The sequence below is a fragment of the Amblyomma maculatum genome, chromosome 2 (genome assembly GCF_055883805.1).
Source record: "Amblyomma maculatum isolate TAMU_Amacu chromosome 2, ASM5588380v1, whole genome shotgun sequence".
Classification (NCBI taxonomy): domain Eukaryota; kingdom Metazoa; phylum Arthropoda; class Arachnida; order Ixodida; family Ixodidae; genus Amblyomma; species Amblyomma maculatum.
The window spans coordinates 30,116,569-30,133,871 of NC_139345.1; the positions used below are offsets into that span (position 1 = coordinate 30,116,569).

General features: G+C 45.0%; 1 protein-coding gene across 1 annotated transcript; it reads right to left on the reverse strand.

Annotated features, from left to right (window-relative positions):
• Positions 1-2,302: 2,302 nt before the first annotated feature.
• LOC146198271 (retinol dehydrogenase 14-like) lies at positions 2,303-16,929 on the reverse strand. The gene is made up of 6 exons (XM_084593682.1): positions 16,703-16,929; positions 13,098-13,337; positions 12,073-12,165; positions 9,549-9,743; positions 4,024-4,133; positions 2,303-2,767 (listed from the first exon to the last, which is right to left on the reverse strand). Exons 1-6 carry the CDS (start codon positions 16,908-16,910, stop codon positions 2,507-2,509), a joined length of 1,107 nt encoding a protein of 368 aa, XP_084449808.1. The 5' UTR covers positions 16,911-16,929; the 3' UTR covers positions 2,303-2,506.
• Positions 16,930-17,303: the final 374 nt, after the last annotated feature.

Here is a 17,303-nt window from a genome sequence, read left to right on the forward strand (position 1 = left end):
AACGTTGCAGAAAAGCAGGCGAGAAATAAAACTAGGGGCCAGACCATTCCCACTCGATGAATCCAACTGCCGCGAATCTGTGCCGGTTTCGCGCTAGGAGGCAACTGTGCTTCGTGTTTATTTTTAATGGATGCTATGTGCTACAGAAAGCCTTTCATGTAACCTGCTTCAAAGAAGCGTGTCCCTACGTCGGCACCAAAAATGTTAAGCTTTTCTTTTACTTTAAGATGAGCTGACATTGCAGGCAGCAAGTTGGGGTTATTTTAAATGTAACCACTCTAAAGTATTCTGGAGTGCTATGAAGCTTTATTGGGTATTTTGACGGAAATAGTATTCGAAGCTTGTGAAGTGCGAAACTCATATACCGACACATGCTATGGTGGCCAGAGAACGCATCTAAAATCAAAAAAGTGTACAGTCCCGAAGTTGATGTCCAGCGACAACTAGCATTAAAAAGTGTGACGATGCGCTAGTTGTTGCCTCAATAGAAATGATACGTACCCACGGCATGGGATCCTATAGTTCTTGCATTCCTTTTCTTCTTGTCGCTGCAGGACTAGTGTCAGACGAGGCCCCAGACTTTTAATCCAGAAAGCATCAGCGCTTCTTCATTGTCAAGAGCGGTTGGGATCTCACTTCCTCATAGACGAAGTTTCGCAGATTTTATTGGGTGGACATTTAGAATTACATTGGCCGTTGATTGCTTATTTAAGTATTTTGGAACGTGCGATGTACAGCCGGCCAAATCTTTCTGGCGCGCGCGAAGGCCATATTTTATGGGCTCTTGCGCTTTAGGGCGCATAAAATTTGTCAATATTAAGCAAGGGTTAGAGACACTTTGTTATACTTTGACATTTAGCAATTTCTCTGTATCACTCAGAATCACATAAAATGCTGCCGTTATGCACACCAGTTAAAGATTTGGGTGGCTGTACCACCATCTTTACACTCATCCGCCAGATAGCTAGTGTCTGCCAAATAAAGAATGCCTATTATGTTTCTTTATAATTTCCACTATCCAGCCCATTTTTCTCTCTTCATCGAAAAAGGTTTTTCCCATATGGAAATGTACTGTCGTGTACGAAATGACCGCGGAGCCGGACACGCAAGCTCGACAGCCCAACAGACGGCGCTCGTCTGCGGCGAATGCTAGCATTATCATTATGCTGTGTTTGCTGCTGTATGCGTTAGTTAAATGGTGGTGGTTCATTCATTCATTCATTCATTCATTCATTCATTCATTCATTCATTCATTCATTCATTCATTCAAAAACCTTTATTCATGAGGATTGCCTGAGGTGGGGGGGGGGGGGGTGAAAACGTTTAAATGGGGTTATTGTCAATAGATGGGGCACCTTTGCGCGCACCCTTGAAGGATACTCTGGTTCCGGTTGGTGCACTGTGCCGGATCCAGTAAACTGGTCTTAAGTGTGGTTAAGCTTCCAAACATGAGCGAATTTTGTCTTAACGACCTTCGTGCAGAACCTCTGCAGTTTTTCTGGGTCGGCAACACGGCATGAACAGTCCGATTTTTCCCAACCTATTTTAGCCCCGCACGACCGTCTCTTATGCACAAGGGTAGAGCTATGCGCTTCTTTTGCAATCACACTAATACAAACCTCCCTATATCTATTTAGTCTCTGCATGCTTTGATTTTATTTAACGAAGGCATAGACAAACGATATACTGTATAACGACCACTGAGTGTAGCCTATTTCTGTCTAAGTGCAGATGAAACACCTTGGAAAGAGAGGCGTTCCAACCTGAAGGCATCACTGACTATGCTTACTTGTGCTTGAGTACTAAGCAACTGCCGTGCCAAATGCGGCCGAAATGCCCAATACAGAGCAATAGAAACACACCGAAAAGTGCCCTCCTGTTTATGATAAAGCCAAAATTTCGTCATATCTTGAGTGCTGGTTTTCTTTCGAAGACTTTGCTTGTGTTATGGATATAAAATAATTGGTATTTACATCCCGATGAGGTAAATAGCTTTTGAGGAAAGAGGCTATTCGTCAAATCATGAGACGGAGAAAAACTCATATACTAGCTCGTATAACTCAATCCGCGACAACTACCATACGAGCCACGAGTAGCTAAGCGGGAATGACGACATAGCTGTAGTGGGTGGCAGGCTGAGAATGAGGTACATTGGTTAAAAATCAAGTTAGATCAATCACGTAAATCTAAGCCTACGATTTTTCAGAAACCCCGAATTTCAAACTCGCAGATCGGCTAAGATGTTTATGAAGTATCTTCTTTCAAATCCATAAATTTAAAAATACAGGTCAACTATGACACGCATTGTTTAATTCCACGTTTCAGAAAGACGCTAGTGAATAATTCTGACTTTCCTGGTCGTAACGCGTCGCATTGCGAGTATGATTATTTCTTAGCAGCGTTGTCAAACTGGCGTGGGAAGGAGTAGAAAAAGGAGTCCTTTTCACTTCAGGTTCACCCCAATTAATCACGAGGCAATTCAAGGGAGGCGTGCACCAGCCGCTGGTTACGTTCGTGTTTCCTCTCTCATCTTCCTCTCCTCGCGAACAGTGGCTCCGGAAAGTGGCTTTGTGAGCGGCTCCCGCTCGCTGTCGGTCAGAGGAAGCATTCGAACGGAGCGCGAGAAGACGTCCTCGGCCAGCCGGCGATCCACGCTCTCTCTGCTGGGGGTAGCAGGAGCGCAGTCGACGAAGTATTTGCCAGTGGTCCTTTCCAGTGCCGGGTCGACGGCAAGCCATATCGTCGTTTGGGAGCCTTCGAGCGGGGTCTGCATTGAAACAAATGCGCAGTGTTTCACGGTCTTCCAGCCTTCGTTTAGGTGCCATATGGCGTCGTTACCCGATCTTGTTCCCTCTTTAAAATAAGGAAAGGTGAAAGTTACTCTGGCACTGCAGAAGCGGTCGACTTATGTAAAGAAGAAATCTTGAAAGGGCGAAAATATACTCGGGGAAGACACCAGACTCACAGCTTTGCACATACCACGCGGTCACATCATACGGATGCCCCAATTGGCAGTTTGTACAATATACCAGTCAAAATATGAATAAAATCAAATCTCATGAAAAAAAAAAAAGAAAGGAAATAAAATGGCTCAGTTTATTCAATAACGAGCTCAAGCAGTTTTCAGGGTTCCGCCGCATGCTTCGCAGTGATGTTGCTTTTGTCGGCCAGGTCTTGAATGACGGATCTGTATATCCCCCATTGCGCTAGTCAGGCGCCCGACAGATGGGCAACACAAAGGAAAAAATTCATTGGAGGCACTTGGATATCTCTCTTAAGTGCGGTAAGGCGAAAGCCCTTAGGCGACTCTTCGTACTCATTTGCTGAATTTGTACTCATTTGTTGTCTCTTTTTGTGGGATGTGACGTCACCATCAATAAGTTTGTTCGCTTTTGACCCATACGAACCCCAGTTATATTTAACCGTTATTTACACCTAATTAGACGTTTTTATCTAGTTTTACACAAATCCGGCATTCCTTAGTCATTTTGTGAGGTCCCACACTGCCTTCTCGACGTCTTTCCCCCAAATGTGGCTTCATCATCCAAGTTACTTTGTTTCTTGTTTTTACCGAAATTATAGGTCCTTCGGTCATCTGAGGTATCATTTAACCTTACTTACGCGTTATTAATCTAATTCGGCGCAAATCCGGCGTTTCTATCCCAATTTTGACGTTTTTTCTAATATTTCGATGTCAGAACTGTTTTCTACGTCCCTGTACTATATCGACGTCCGGCACTATTTTAACGCAAATTTTACATTTGTGATTTTAATTAATTAGGTAATTATTCTAAAGTCATCAAACTTGACTTCAGATTTATTTTTCCTTTTCCTCCTCTATCTCATACAATCATTTTTTTCGGCTATTTTTATTCGTTCAAGCGCCAGCAGAGGTGAACTTTCTGCGCACACCCAGAAGACTACAGGTTTCGTCTTAAAAAGGAAAAAAAAAACATCATCGCGCATTGTGGGGTGGTTGCAAGAATTATCTGTATTTTATATGCTCGACAAGGAGACGCCTACCTTTCCTGTGAGATCCATGGACAATCTAAACAAGTACTTGCGCAGTGTCGAACCACCATCTGATATCGATGTCCGCACGCCTCCTGGATGAAGGCAGTTCACCGTGACTCCTAGAGGATTAACAAACAAGCAAAACAGAAAGTCCTGTCAAGTTATTTCCATTGTGGCACGGAGGCATGCATGGGATTTTCCTATTCAGAAACGTTGTCAATTAATCAAACAATAACATGGACACTGGAAATTAACTTCCTCCTGTTTTCGCTACAATTACCTTTCCATGAAAAAAAAATAAAAATAAATAAAAGAAGCCTCCTTAGCAAAGCCTATGTCGAGGTTTTAAAAACGTACGTAAGCGTTTTCTGCTTTCATTGAAAAACTACTTTCTTTTTGTCGGATCTCAAAAATTTCGTTTTTATATTTTTATTGGTAGCCCTCGGTATGGTCCCTGGAAAAACTTCCTAGTCTTTCGTCTCGCGCCCGCGGAGGGTCGCCTTCGTGGTGCTGTACGCTGTCGGGATGCGGTCGGCCGGCGGGTGCGTGCGCGGGCGAGCTGCCGGGCGCTGACTGCTCAGGTAGCACGGCTCACGGTCACTTTCAATCATGGAGGAAGGAAAACGTTGTTTCTTTCCTTCAACCTTTCAACTGTGCGCTTTCGTCGGCCTCTGTTTTTATTAATAATTTTCGCACATGAATAGCGTTTTAGATTACTTGAAAAGGTTGCATTTGGACATTGCTGTTAACTACGAAATTTTACCTAACCGTTATAAATGTGGATGCAGCATTCACTTCAGCTTATTTCTTTCTCGCTTTCGTACACTGCACGAGACTCTGAATGACATGCGCAGGAGCAGTTTTTCTTTTCACATTATCTTCGTGGTGTAGATGCAGTCTACGCGTGATTACGGCGTATATTGGCGAACACATTTCTTTTCGCCATTTTTTACTATGTATCATTATGCGATGTTCGTGCCATCTTGAATTTGCGAAAGGTAAAAGCGCAAAAGCATGCAACCACCAGACACAACAGAGCACAACGTGACACAAAGCTTGTGTCACGTTGTGCTCTGTTGTGTCACGTTGTGCTCTGTTGTGTCTTCTGGTCGCATTATTTGCGTTGTTATGTTTCCTAAATTTACTATGCATCTTTCATTTTATGCTATCTACCTTATCGATTTTATTACATATGCAGCACATCAGATATCCAAGGAAAAATTGGCAGTTACCGTAGCCCGCACCTACATATTTAATTTCTTTTTTTTTTAGTAATGCACACCCCTTACCACTACTACTCTTTCTGCAGTGCACCAAACGAAATGATTACACAGCAATACAAAGACGGGGTCTTCAAATTTTTATTTATCACATTATACGTCAGTTATATGTAACATATGTACTGAAGAGAGAAAGGTTGATGATTTGGGCTATGTAAAGTTGAAATTAACAAAGAAGGGAAGTAACTTTTGTCTGCGCGCACCTCAGATTATCTCACAGGATGTTTTCAGCACTGCGAAAGGCAGAGGCACCTCTGTCCAATCAGCATCACGCGCACTACAACAGGAAATTGTGCTTCTACGTACCTCTCGCCTCTCAAGTTGGCGGGGGCGACAGGAGGACCGCAATTATCTATTATAGTGCGCAGTGGCGAGAGGGAGTGATCCCCTCTTTTCAATATCGCCCATCCGCAACCCTATTTCGAACAATAAACTACATGCTCCACCTCACAAGCTGTTTGCAGCACTGGGAAAGTCAGCATTACAGGGATCGCTTGGCCAAACACACCGTCCAAGCTTTCTAACGAAGGAAAGGAAGTTTTTATGTTGGTGGACTGTTTGCAAATTGACCCCCCCCCCCCCTTCGCCACCAAAGTCCCACTATCTAGAATTTGGGAACCCCATTTTCCCCTAGCTGAATGCAGATTTTTTTTTTTAATTCAATATATGTGCTTGTAGCTCTGCGTTAGTCCTTTAATTTCCTCTTTTCTCAATTACGCTTGTTTGGCCCTCCTCCTTTTTTGCTTATCTCATTGCTTTTTGCCCCAATCCTTATCTATTTACCTTTTGTTCACCTTTGCGGCAGTTTTTCTAAAGACCCGCATATATGTGCGTTTATGACCTCTCAATTTGTTTCCTTTCTACATGGCGACAGGTTTGTTCCCACTACCCTCCCAGTTCTTCAACCTCCCTATTTTTGCCGCCACATACACGCGCGGACAGTTTTTCATTCTCTAAAGCGGATGCGCGCGCCCTTCATGTCGTCAGGCATGGTTTTAATTTTCCAAGGAATCTGTTTACAGCAGACGACGCGCTGCAGTCAGTGCTGTTTGTACGTGAACGAACAGATTTTTTTTCTGTTGGGCTGGCTGCGGAAAGAGCTATGCATTCAACATTCGCGTTGTTGTCGACGGTAATACAGCTTGAGAAACCTACGCATTGGAAGTATAGTTTCAAGCGCTCCCGTCGTGACAAGCCAAATAAGACACGCACGAAACCGGCAACGACGTGCGACCACCCCCATCATTGCGGGGTAGGAGCAACGCCTGCAGCGAGGAAGCCAGTATGGTTTTTTTTTATAGCAAGTTTTTCCTCGCCTTTAACATGTCCCATCTCACCTTGCGATACAGGCAGGGGCTTCGACCCTGTCCGCATAGCCCAGCAAGTTATCAGAGCAGATTATATGAGTTGAATACAAGGTTTATTGTGCTAAGCCACTGATTTACACAGCTATGTTCTGACACGGGATGATTAAGTGGGATTAACTTCTATTTAGCTTGAAATTCGATCTTTTTCGAAGAGTGTACGCAACTGTGCGTACTAACACCCTGTTTTGTTGCAGCGTTTGGAGCCCCCAGAAAATTTATTTAAATCTGAAGACATTATTGTTTATATATATTATTATTTTTTTGCCAAGCGCTGTTTCCTGAACCATGAAGCATTTCTCACATCGTTAAGAGATTTCGCAATATTTTGCTATACAGGCTGAGTTCCAGGTACGGCGACCGTTATTTCAAACATTCTTCGAAAATTCTTACTATTTTTGCTTCACAAAGTGGCTAACGGGTTCTCACTGACTGGCGGTATCTGACAAGATGTATAAGAGGGCAAATTAAGACAATGATTCAGGAGAATAATCACGCTATACAGCCAACTCAACACTGCCGTCTTGACAAGCCTGCATGTCCTACGGAGGAGCTTGTTCCTCTGAAGCTCCCGCGCGTATGACGAAGAGCGGCTGAAATAGCGATAGCCATCATCATCATCATCATCATCATCATCATCATCATCATCATCAGCCGAACTATACCTACTGCAGGGCGAATGCTGCTTCCATATTTCTCCACTTAACCCGGTTCTGTGCTAGCTAGAAACCACTTGACCCCTACAAACGTCTTAACCTTATCCACCCACCTGACTTACTGCCACCCCCTGCTACGTTTTCTTTCCCCTGGAATCCAGTTTGTTACCCTTTTAGACCATCGATTGTCCTCTCTACGCACTACACGCCCTGTCTGTGCCCATTTATTCTTGATTTGCACTAGAATGTCTTTAACTCGAGTTAATTTTTCTGACCCAGTCTGCACGCCTTCTGTCTCTTAACCTTTCACCTACCATTTTCCGTTTCATAGCTCTATACGCTGTCCTCAGGCTAAAGGTACACTGCAGCACTTTTTGCAAAATTCGGGCTATCAGCAGAAACCCACAGTTCTTCATGCTGAGAACTCGAATATCAGATTGGAATTACGCAGAAAAAAAAAAAAAAAAAAACAGAAATAGCCTTTTTTCAGAAGAAACGCGCAGCCCGTGCGACGGGGCTCAGCATGGGTCGCGCCGCCGCCTGTGATTGGCCAAGACGTCGCGTGAAGACATTTTTAGGACCGGGGATGCTGCCGATGCGGCTCCTTCGCTGCGCTACTTGCTGATATACTGATCGCAGCTGTCTGCGGTTTTGTGAATGTCATTATGGCACACCATTTCCACTGGAATGACCATCGGGATTTCCCCCGCATGTATTTGTACCAGATGCGCCCACAAACTGTGCGGCACTTCCGTTGTGGCGAGCGTAGATTTTGCATGAAAACTTGCTTTGGTTAGACTAAAGCATTTTGAAAAGTAGTGATCGTCATAATTAGCAGAAACTATAAGGCCCTATAAGGCCCTATAGAAGAAATAACTCAAGTTACCTACATTCCAGTGGAAATTAAGAAGAAATGGACATAGGGAGGACATGTAGTGCGGAGAGGATACTCGATGGTCACTGAGGGTAACAAACTGGATTCCAAGGGAAGGAAAGCGTAGCAGGGGGCGGCAGAAAGTTAGGTGGGCGGATGAGATTAAGAAGTTCGCAGGGGTCAAGTGGATGCAGCTAGCACAGAACCGGGTTAAGTGGAGAAAAATGGGAGAGGCCTTCGACCTGCAGTGGGTATAATCAGGCTGATGATGATGATGATGGTGATGATAAGGCCCTTGTGGCTTTCACCGAGTCTTGGTTGGGCCCAGTGGCCTGCAGCATATCGATATAAAAAATAAATAAATAAATAACAACAAAACAGCCTTGAAATGTCTACAAGATGCTTAAGCCGTAGTCCCACGTTCGATTTCATATAGGTAAACATTATCTTGCGAGCACCCGTTTAGGACAAAACAATCTAAATCTCTCCTTCCGAGCATGGCAGCCTTTTTTGCTTCGAAATGATCGGTAGTACCAAAAAAGCGGCTGCCGAAGACTAGAACTCCCAATATACAGCACCGACTACGGCAGTCTGATGCTCTGAAATATATACATATTTTTTTTTTTTATGGCTTTAATAAGTGCTTTCGTGCTCCTTTTACCACCACTGTATTTGGGAACCAAGGTCTTTGATGTTGTCCGTATCTACACGTGGGGTTAGCTTTGAGGATTCTGCCAGCGATTGCTCCACCGTAGCGACATTTAAATTTTCAAATAGGGTCCGCAAGTCAAGCCCAGATATTGACAGCAGGAGTGACTATAGACCCCTTTCATAAATGTTAAGTCAGCTTCACCTCTATGCTGCATTCCCCTCTAATGGCGGAACAGCAATGTATTGAAACATTATATTATGGCCATAATTCATATCATTTATGCATCAGAACATATTTGCATAATTGCTCTATTACCACTACATGCATCTGTGTAGAAGCAACATGCGATTTCAGGTCTATATCGCCGTTTTTCTGGCGGCCAGTGACGCCATGTTTGGGTAAAGAAGCAGCGTGGGAAAGCCTACTTAACGATTTTTGCAAGGGGTCCATTATCTGCGATTGTGTGCATGACTATTCAAATCAGCCAGGTCAAGGCAACATGCAGCATCTGTTCCCCTCTCAATTTGCATACTTTGATGCGATAATGAATGAATGAATGAATGAATGAATGAATGAATGAATGAATGAATGAATGAATGAATGAATGAATGAATGAATGAATGCCGAAAGAAGAAAAGCATGCTTATAGGCTGTGACACGCAATCAAAAAGTGCACTTAGGTGTGGTGCTCTCGTAGTGGGTGCCTACCGCAGTCCTCGAGCCTTTGGGCCAGTGCCAGGGTGGCGAGGTTGAGCGCCAGCTTGGCGTTTCCGTATACGGCAGTCGGGCTCCTTAGGGCGTTCAGTCCACGCGCCCTCTTCTCGAGCGAGTCTACTCGACCGAAGACGTGGAAGCTGGAGGACACGTTCACCACGCGGCTGGGCGCGCTCTTCTTCAGCAACTCTGAGGAGGAGACACTCGCGAATTACGGCTTCATTTATTTTAAGGCCAAAGCTCTTCTATAGCTCACGGTGAATATCTCGCGTCTGCGAGATATGCCCGCGAGATTCCGCGAGATGTGTTCGTGAGATGCGTCTGCGAGATTCCGTGAGATGTGTCAGCGAAACGCCGCAATACGTTCTGGCGTCAATATAATTTCCCCGGTATAGGACGTATGGACTTCGCAATAGGCTCTGGCGAGGAAGGAAAAGAAAAGAAAGTAATTAAATTATAACGAGTACACAAACACACAAGATAAAGGAAGAAGAGAAAAGGTAGACTGAAGAGAAAGAAGAGAAGTAGGAAAGGCTTATGCTGTTAAGCTCTTAAGCGAAGCTATGTGCAATCCTGTAATTTTTACTTACAAATCCGATTGCCTATCTGTCTTTTTTTCTTGCAGGATCTTTGAGTACGCACAACATAAAGGAAACTAAGGTGGCAAAATGATATGCAACATTCCAAGATATATTGCCGAATGATTAGCAGGAACCTAAAGGAGTAAACATATCTTCAAAAACGTGAATGCAACACGACAATTACGAATAAAATACTCACTAATACTTTATAGGAGACTCTCCAAGATTTGTAGTGAAGTCTGCGTCACCAAATCGTTAGCAAGGATATTCCAGTATGTCACGGTTTCGCAGAAACAAGCATGGAAGTTAGTTCATACGCTTAAAAGAGGTACTGTAACATTACGCCATTGTACTGCGTGCTATGAACATGGGCACCGCAGAACATTGGACTTTATAATATCGTATACTGACCTACGATAAACAGAAACAATTACGGAGAGGCTTAATTACCCTAAATTCATGCCAGAATGTTAGCACTGGGCCTTCTCGCTGAGTAACTCTTATTACTGTAAAGTCGTTCTCAAACGCTCAGTGTCAACAGTCTTGGGAATTTCAGTTGGCCTGAGTCAATTTAGAAATTTAAATTTTGCTCATGCCTTCTTGCTCTTTCTTAATTTTGCTGAGCCTTTTTAGCCATTACCAATTTTGCGAAAGCTATTTCTTTACGTAATGTTTTGTATTTTTTCTATTCTTCTACTTTTTTTTTTATTTCTTACGCACAACACTACGCCAGACGCCTGAATTCTTTCTCGGTGGAGCTACTAACGCTTAAAAGAACGTTATACAACAGATATGATTTGTGTAAGTATATTTATCTCCTTAAAGCTCAAACCACGGCTGTCTAAGAGCCCAAGTAAATGCCTGTTCCGTACTGCTTCGGCGCTGTTCCATAGTTCATCGAGCAGAAGTGCTACATATCGAAAGGTGCCTATTGATATGCCTGAAGATAAAGAGGGTCCCCTGCCAGCTGTCTCGAGCCCAGATAAGTGTTTACTAGGGAGCCCATGTTGCGCTGCTTCTCGGCTGCGGCTCAACATGGAGGCTTCCAAGTTTTTGCGACCTCGATCACCGACTGGCTATTGTATGTCACTTTGGCTCCTGAAAGTAGGCTGGCCGTTCGAAGATGGGTTGGCCACGTGATATGACCGACAGCAGTAGTGGGCTGGGTGGCAGTTGGCCACTATTCTTGGTTGTGCGCACAGTGTCTAGACAGATCCACCTGTCAGGTTGAAATATGAGTTATAATTAACACTGTCAGCATCTACATAGTCAAATAGCAGCCCAAAATCCCTGGTTTGGAGCCTCAATTCCTAACACAACTTCTAAAAAAAAGAAAAAATACCCATCAATACAAACGACCATCGGCGGACAGAGGCCTGCACTAGCAGCATTGCTTCTAATGGTGTCGCATTTCACTAGGTGACTTAAGCGTCCAGATAGTTTTTATCATGCTTGCGAAGTTGGTCATTGCTTCCAGCCGCAGAGGTTCTGGACAGGAGAGAGAGATGGGGGGGAGGTGTCGCCGTTTAAAAAGGCAGATTATGGTTCTGGGTGACGGTGGCAAGTGCTGATGGGCATGACACTGCAGCCTGAGCAACATAGACAACTGAAATGTTTTGTCAGCAGCGGTGTTCCTACTCATGCATTTCATGACGAAGGTGCTGTAGGCTTGTAGCGCAGAGTGACGAGGACATAGGACAGCGACAGCATACAGCAACAATCGCTGTTCTCGCCAATGTGAGCTATAACGCCTTCGTCTGTGTGGCTGCACTTCGATGCAGGCGTAAACGACCGCGTGCTTACGTGGAGCACTGCACTACGACGTACCTCACAACATATTGGTCGCTTCAGGACGTTTAACTCTCCACAGTTTACTTTTACCCTTTGTCAATACGTGCAGCCAAGGGGCCAAAAATGAGCTCAATCCATTTGCTTACCTTGGAGTAGCAGTGTGAAAAGAAATGGCCCGAGATAATTGGACTGAAAGGCCACTTCGAAGCCATCTTCGGTCAGTTTGACCCTCTTTGAATCTAAAAAATGAAAAGTACGAAACGATTAAACTCCTCACAGTAAACTTGGACAGACATGGTGTTTGGCAGATGAGACTAGAGAGAGGTCTGCGAAGAAAACGACAGTCGGTGCTGATGGCAAGGGTAGATAACGGGGAGGTCGAAGACGGCGACGGATTAATAGCGAAGACACTCAGACAAGAGCGGCCAGAAAAAATAAGTCACTGATGGCTCGTGGCTAGATGACCACATGGTGAAATCTGGCAGTTCGTAAGTTCCCTGCAGGTCGGCGAAATCTCATCGCTCAGCCGGATGACCGTCGTTTGCCGCGTGTCGTTCGTTTCTCATTCTGGTGCATGTACAAGGAATCGGTAATCTGTAGCATGCGACCGCATGAAGTAAATTCTTGATACCAAATTCGGATGCAAAGAAAGAACAATAAGATAATTAAAACTGCTCCGTTTCGCCTTCTTATCTGTTTTGTATCCTCCTGAATTTTTATCTGAATTTTCATTAATTTTTGTATTTGTTACTTTTGCTGCTTTTTCATTACGTTTCGCTCTTTGTTTAATTTTTCTTTGAGCACTTTCAACAAAAAATAAACATGTTTAACTGCCTCTCTTTATGTAATGCCTTCGGACCTTTGAGGAGAAAATAAATGAAAACAAAATAAAACACCAGTCTGTTTGAACATTACCTGTGAGCTCTCTGGGATTCAGAACTATTCATTCCTTTTTATTCATATTTAGCCAGATAATAGCATGCGTCCTTGCACGGGTGCGGCACGAAGAAAACCAGCATGAAAAGCCGATACGGCCGTTAGTCTTCAATTATCGCTCGTGTTCTCCGACAGTTTGCCTACATGTCGAGAAAATTTACTTAGCTTCCGGTACATTTGGTATTCACATTGCTTGAATTTATTCGCCCAGTGTGTGAGTACGTGATTTCCTCGCCTCCAATGTAGCCGGCGTTGTTGATGAGGACGTCCAGACGAGGCTCGCTGGCCACCATATCGTCGCAGAAGCGGCGTACCGATGCGAATGAGCACAGGTCCAGCTGCTTGACCACCACCGGCCGCTGCGTTTCGCGCAGGATGTCTTGCGCCACCTTAGCGGCTTTCTCCACATTCCGGCAGGCCATTATGACGCGTGCCCCCCGCAGCGCAAGGTCCGTGGCTGTGGCGCGGCCGATTCCTGTAAGGCGAATCCAAAGCAGAAAAGCCAGCCGTATTAAATGTCCTACCATGCAATGAGTTGGAGAAGTTAGAAATAATGTTTTATTGGTCAAAAGTTATGTTCTAACCCATTCGTAAGCAAGTAGACTTCGGCGATTTCTACAAAATTTCGTCCGGCGAGCGCTATATTCATAGAAACAGTTTCTGCATATAGCTACCATTTACACGCAAAGAGGAAGTATGGATTGTTCCTTCAGCGCCTTCCTGGTCGTCATTTTTATCTCTTTTTTTTTTTTTGCGGCTGTTGCTATTTCTCTGTTCTTCTCCGCATTACTATTTCCTACTTTTAAGTGCGTTATCTCTACTGCTCACATTCATGAAGGTCGCGTTGAGCCAAGATCTGACCTTGATGCGCTGTGAAACTACATTGCCATGGCTTAGTTTCAAACCCGCACCGGAACGAACAGACCAGCGTCCGCGGCTTAGGACCGAGAGCACTATATCACTGCTTCTAAAGGACCCTGATCTAACGCTCGATATTCATGTTCGGTAATGTCTAATGGCTTCAATTGTTTTTCGCAATGTTGTAGAAAAGACAAGAGCTTCAGGCTGTCACCATGAAACAGAAGGCAGGATGTGCGCTAAATATCAAACCAATCTTTAATTCATCTAAAAGTACATAAATACATTTCGGTGAACACACGCATGCGGCCCTGTAATAAGGAAAAATATTTTTCCAGTCATGGCAGACTGCTTCTAAGGTACCTCTGTTTCTTTGCGAGAAAACGATGGGAGGTATGCTCGCACAGTTATCACCTTCCTTAATAATGAGAACAACATCACAGATTTCGCATGATAACTGGGTTTCTCCCTTGCCAAGAACACGCGCAGCATACGGTGTTGGCCAGTAACCAAATGGCTTAGAGTGTCTGTAAGCAATTAGGGTGCGGGCCAATGTCGTATGCTACGTGTGTTCTTGGTAGGGGAGGAACCTAGTGTCTAACCAATATTTTCCCTACTCGCTATCGAATCAACCATTGCTCGGTGCACACTTCCCGCGGGAAAATGGAATAGGGCACATTGTGATGTGCAAGCACGGTCACATGCAGGTTCAAGGCCTCTCACCTAAATTAAGGTGGCCGCCACGGGAGTCCACTCTCACCCACTTGAAAACAGCGTTTTATACGAACAGCCGGCTCGGTTAAAATATTCACCATCGCTGTCCCTGCAGAATGCTTGGACTCTCGTAAAGGTGTAGCACAACGTACGCAACAAATAAAGTTTTAAGCAGGCAGTTTGGACAGGCACAGCTTCAACTTTGCTGGGATGAATGACAGCGCACATTGACAAAACACTTGCCGCGTCAGTAACGCGGCACATTTGATGATGCCTACGCTCCTGACCAGCGGCGGGGAACTCTATGTCGATTCATGAACAGCTCGTTCATGATCGCCAACAGTGCCGATACTCGATTTCGGTAGTTCAGGCGAAACGCCTCATCTGCCAATATCGTTGATCACACGACAATTCCGAGCGGCCTCGACAAAGGTGACGGCCAGTGAGGCTGGGCTGGCACGTTGATCGCACAGCAATTTCGACCACCTAGGGTTCTTTAATGTGCACCGACATTACACAGCACACGGCACAGAGCCAAAAGTGAACTCTATGCCCTGCCCAATGGCGCAATTGGAAGAAAACGCTTGCGGTGCGATGAATAGCCGCAATAGCGCGCGTTAGGAGTATCTGATGAGGGAGAGGAAAAACGGAGTGTTTCCGGCAGATCCCCAAATGTGAGAGAAGTGCTTGCTCCAAGAAGGTACTAAGCGAAAATAGCAGGAGGTTAGCTGACCGTACAATCCGGTGTAGTTTTGTCCTGGCAGCGCACGAACGTGTCTCTCTGCTGACAGCTATGGCTTTGGATCATCTTGGAGCCAACACTTCGAGGGAAAAGAAGAAGAAGTGGTCAATCCCCCACTGTAGGTATATGCCATATGCACCGAAGGAGAAGAAGTAGTCACGGGCCTGTGGCCACAAGACAACGCCAATTATACACCTAAGATGGTGAGGTGACCATCCGTCCATCCCCTTCAGGTAGCCGTAGTTAAGGAATGAACACTCATCACTGAACTATCAGTTTCGGGGTTATTTTGCGCGTTCAGAACCTCAGCACGAACCCAAGGTGGCGCAGTGGTTACGGCGCTCGACTACTGTTCCCAAGGACGCGGGATCGAATCCCGGCCTCGGCGGCAGCTTTTCGATGGAGGCGAAAAGCAAGGCGCCCGTGTACTGTGCGATGTCAGTGCACGTTAAAGAACCCCAGGTGGTCGAAATTTCTGGAGTCCTCCACTACGGCGTCTCTCATAGCCTGAGTTGCTTTGGGACGTTAAACCCCACAAACCAACCAACCAACAATTTAGCTAGCTGAATATAGTAACCCCACATTCGCGATTTCATAGTATTACTATTTACACGTAATGTTTTTGCGCAGACTGATTTCCCTTCTTTATTGCTGGCTTAGCATATGCACGCGAGCCTTTCGGTCGCAATAAACAACGCATCGACATTGACTTTTTATTGCAGTTTTTATATGTATTTATATTGTATTTATAGCTTCATGTATAAGCATTTACAAGAAGTAAAATTTCAGTTCTAAAATTCTGGCCGAATTTTTTTAATGGAAACGAGAAAGCCCTGGCTATATAATATTCCAGTTGGTTCGGTATCATGTATACCCTCAGCACAGGTAGTACGTCTTCTGCGGTGCGTAATGATGTCAATAGGGTCAGCAAGAACCTCGTAGATAATGGTGTAAAAAAAGGGCAGCTTTCATCGCTTGTTTTGAAAGAAAAATCGTCACTGTAAACGAGGGTGGGGAAGAAGCTCACTTGCTGCAACACCACTAAACCTCCCACCATCTTCAGCTTCGCGATGGCGAAGGGTGTGCAAGACGGCTGCTTCATGAAGCGCTGTATGTCGCAGCTGCAGTAGTCGTCTACTTGCCTCAGGAGGGTGGGCTCGAACTCACTCGTGAAAACTGTATCCCCATGAGGTTAGAAGGAATACTACGCTCTGCTTGTTTGCATGCCTAACCGATCCTGCGAGGTGTAAATCGGCATTGTTCTCTTTCCCAAATGGGACACAAAAACTACGGCCATAGCAGCACGGGTAATCCCTCGCGTCGAGGCAGTACACGAGCCGTGCACTTATGAAGATAATAGGCTCGAGCTTGACAACGTCGACAAGCAACAGCAGGCCAATGATGTCTCGCATCAACTTATACAGAGCCGTGCACGGCTCGTGTACGGTGCAACCTTAGGCTGCGCGCCGTGATGCCACACCATTTATTCCGCTCACGCACTGACGTACGCGTGGCGAGCGACCCACCTGAACTGGCTCCCGTGACGACGACCGTCTTTCCTTCCATGCTCTGCTGGCACTGGCAGCGGCCCTTGGGTTGCATTGCCTGGAGGATGGTGATCAGGGCGATCCGCGCGTACAGCACCAGCTCATCGATGGTTGTCCGCAGCACCTCGACCACCTTGCGCACCATCGAGTCGTTAACATCTTCGTCAGATCTACTAACAGCAACCATTCTCCAAGGAGATTCGTGTCGCGCCTGGCCTATCCTAAGCGAAACAACAAAGAAGAAAACCTTCCTCAATGCTTCAATAAATAGGCTGCATAGAGAAGATATGGTAACATCCCCGAACACTCTCCATTTTCGCTACAACCAAAACTTGTATAGTTATAACCCTGAATAGTACCTTTGTCACGTGATTTTTCTTGGAAAATTTCACCGTTAAATCGCTTCTAATTTATTCTGCATATTTCTATTCGTATGATTGTATCGAGTATCCATGGACTCCATCTTAGGTGGGCAAAAAAATTTAGGCTTGTTGATTAGCTAAACAAAAAACACTTCCGCTGATATGCTAACCATGAGTCGCAAGTCTCTGCTCAGCCGATGGTGCAGATTACAATGGAC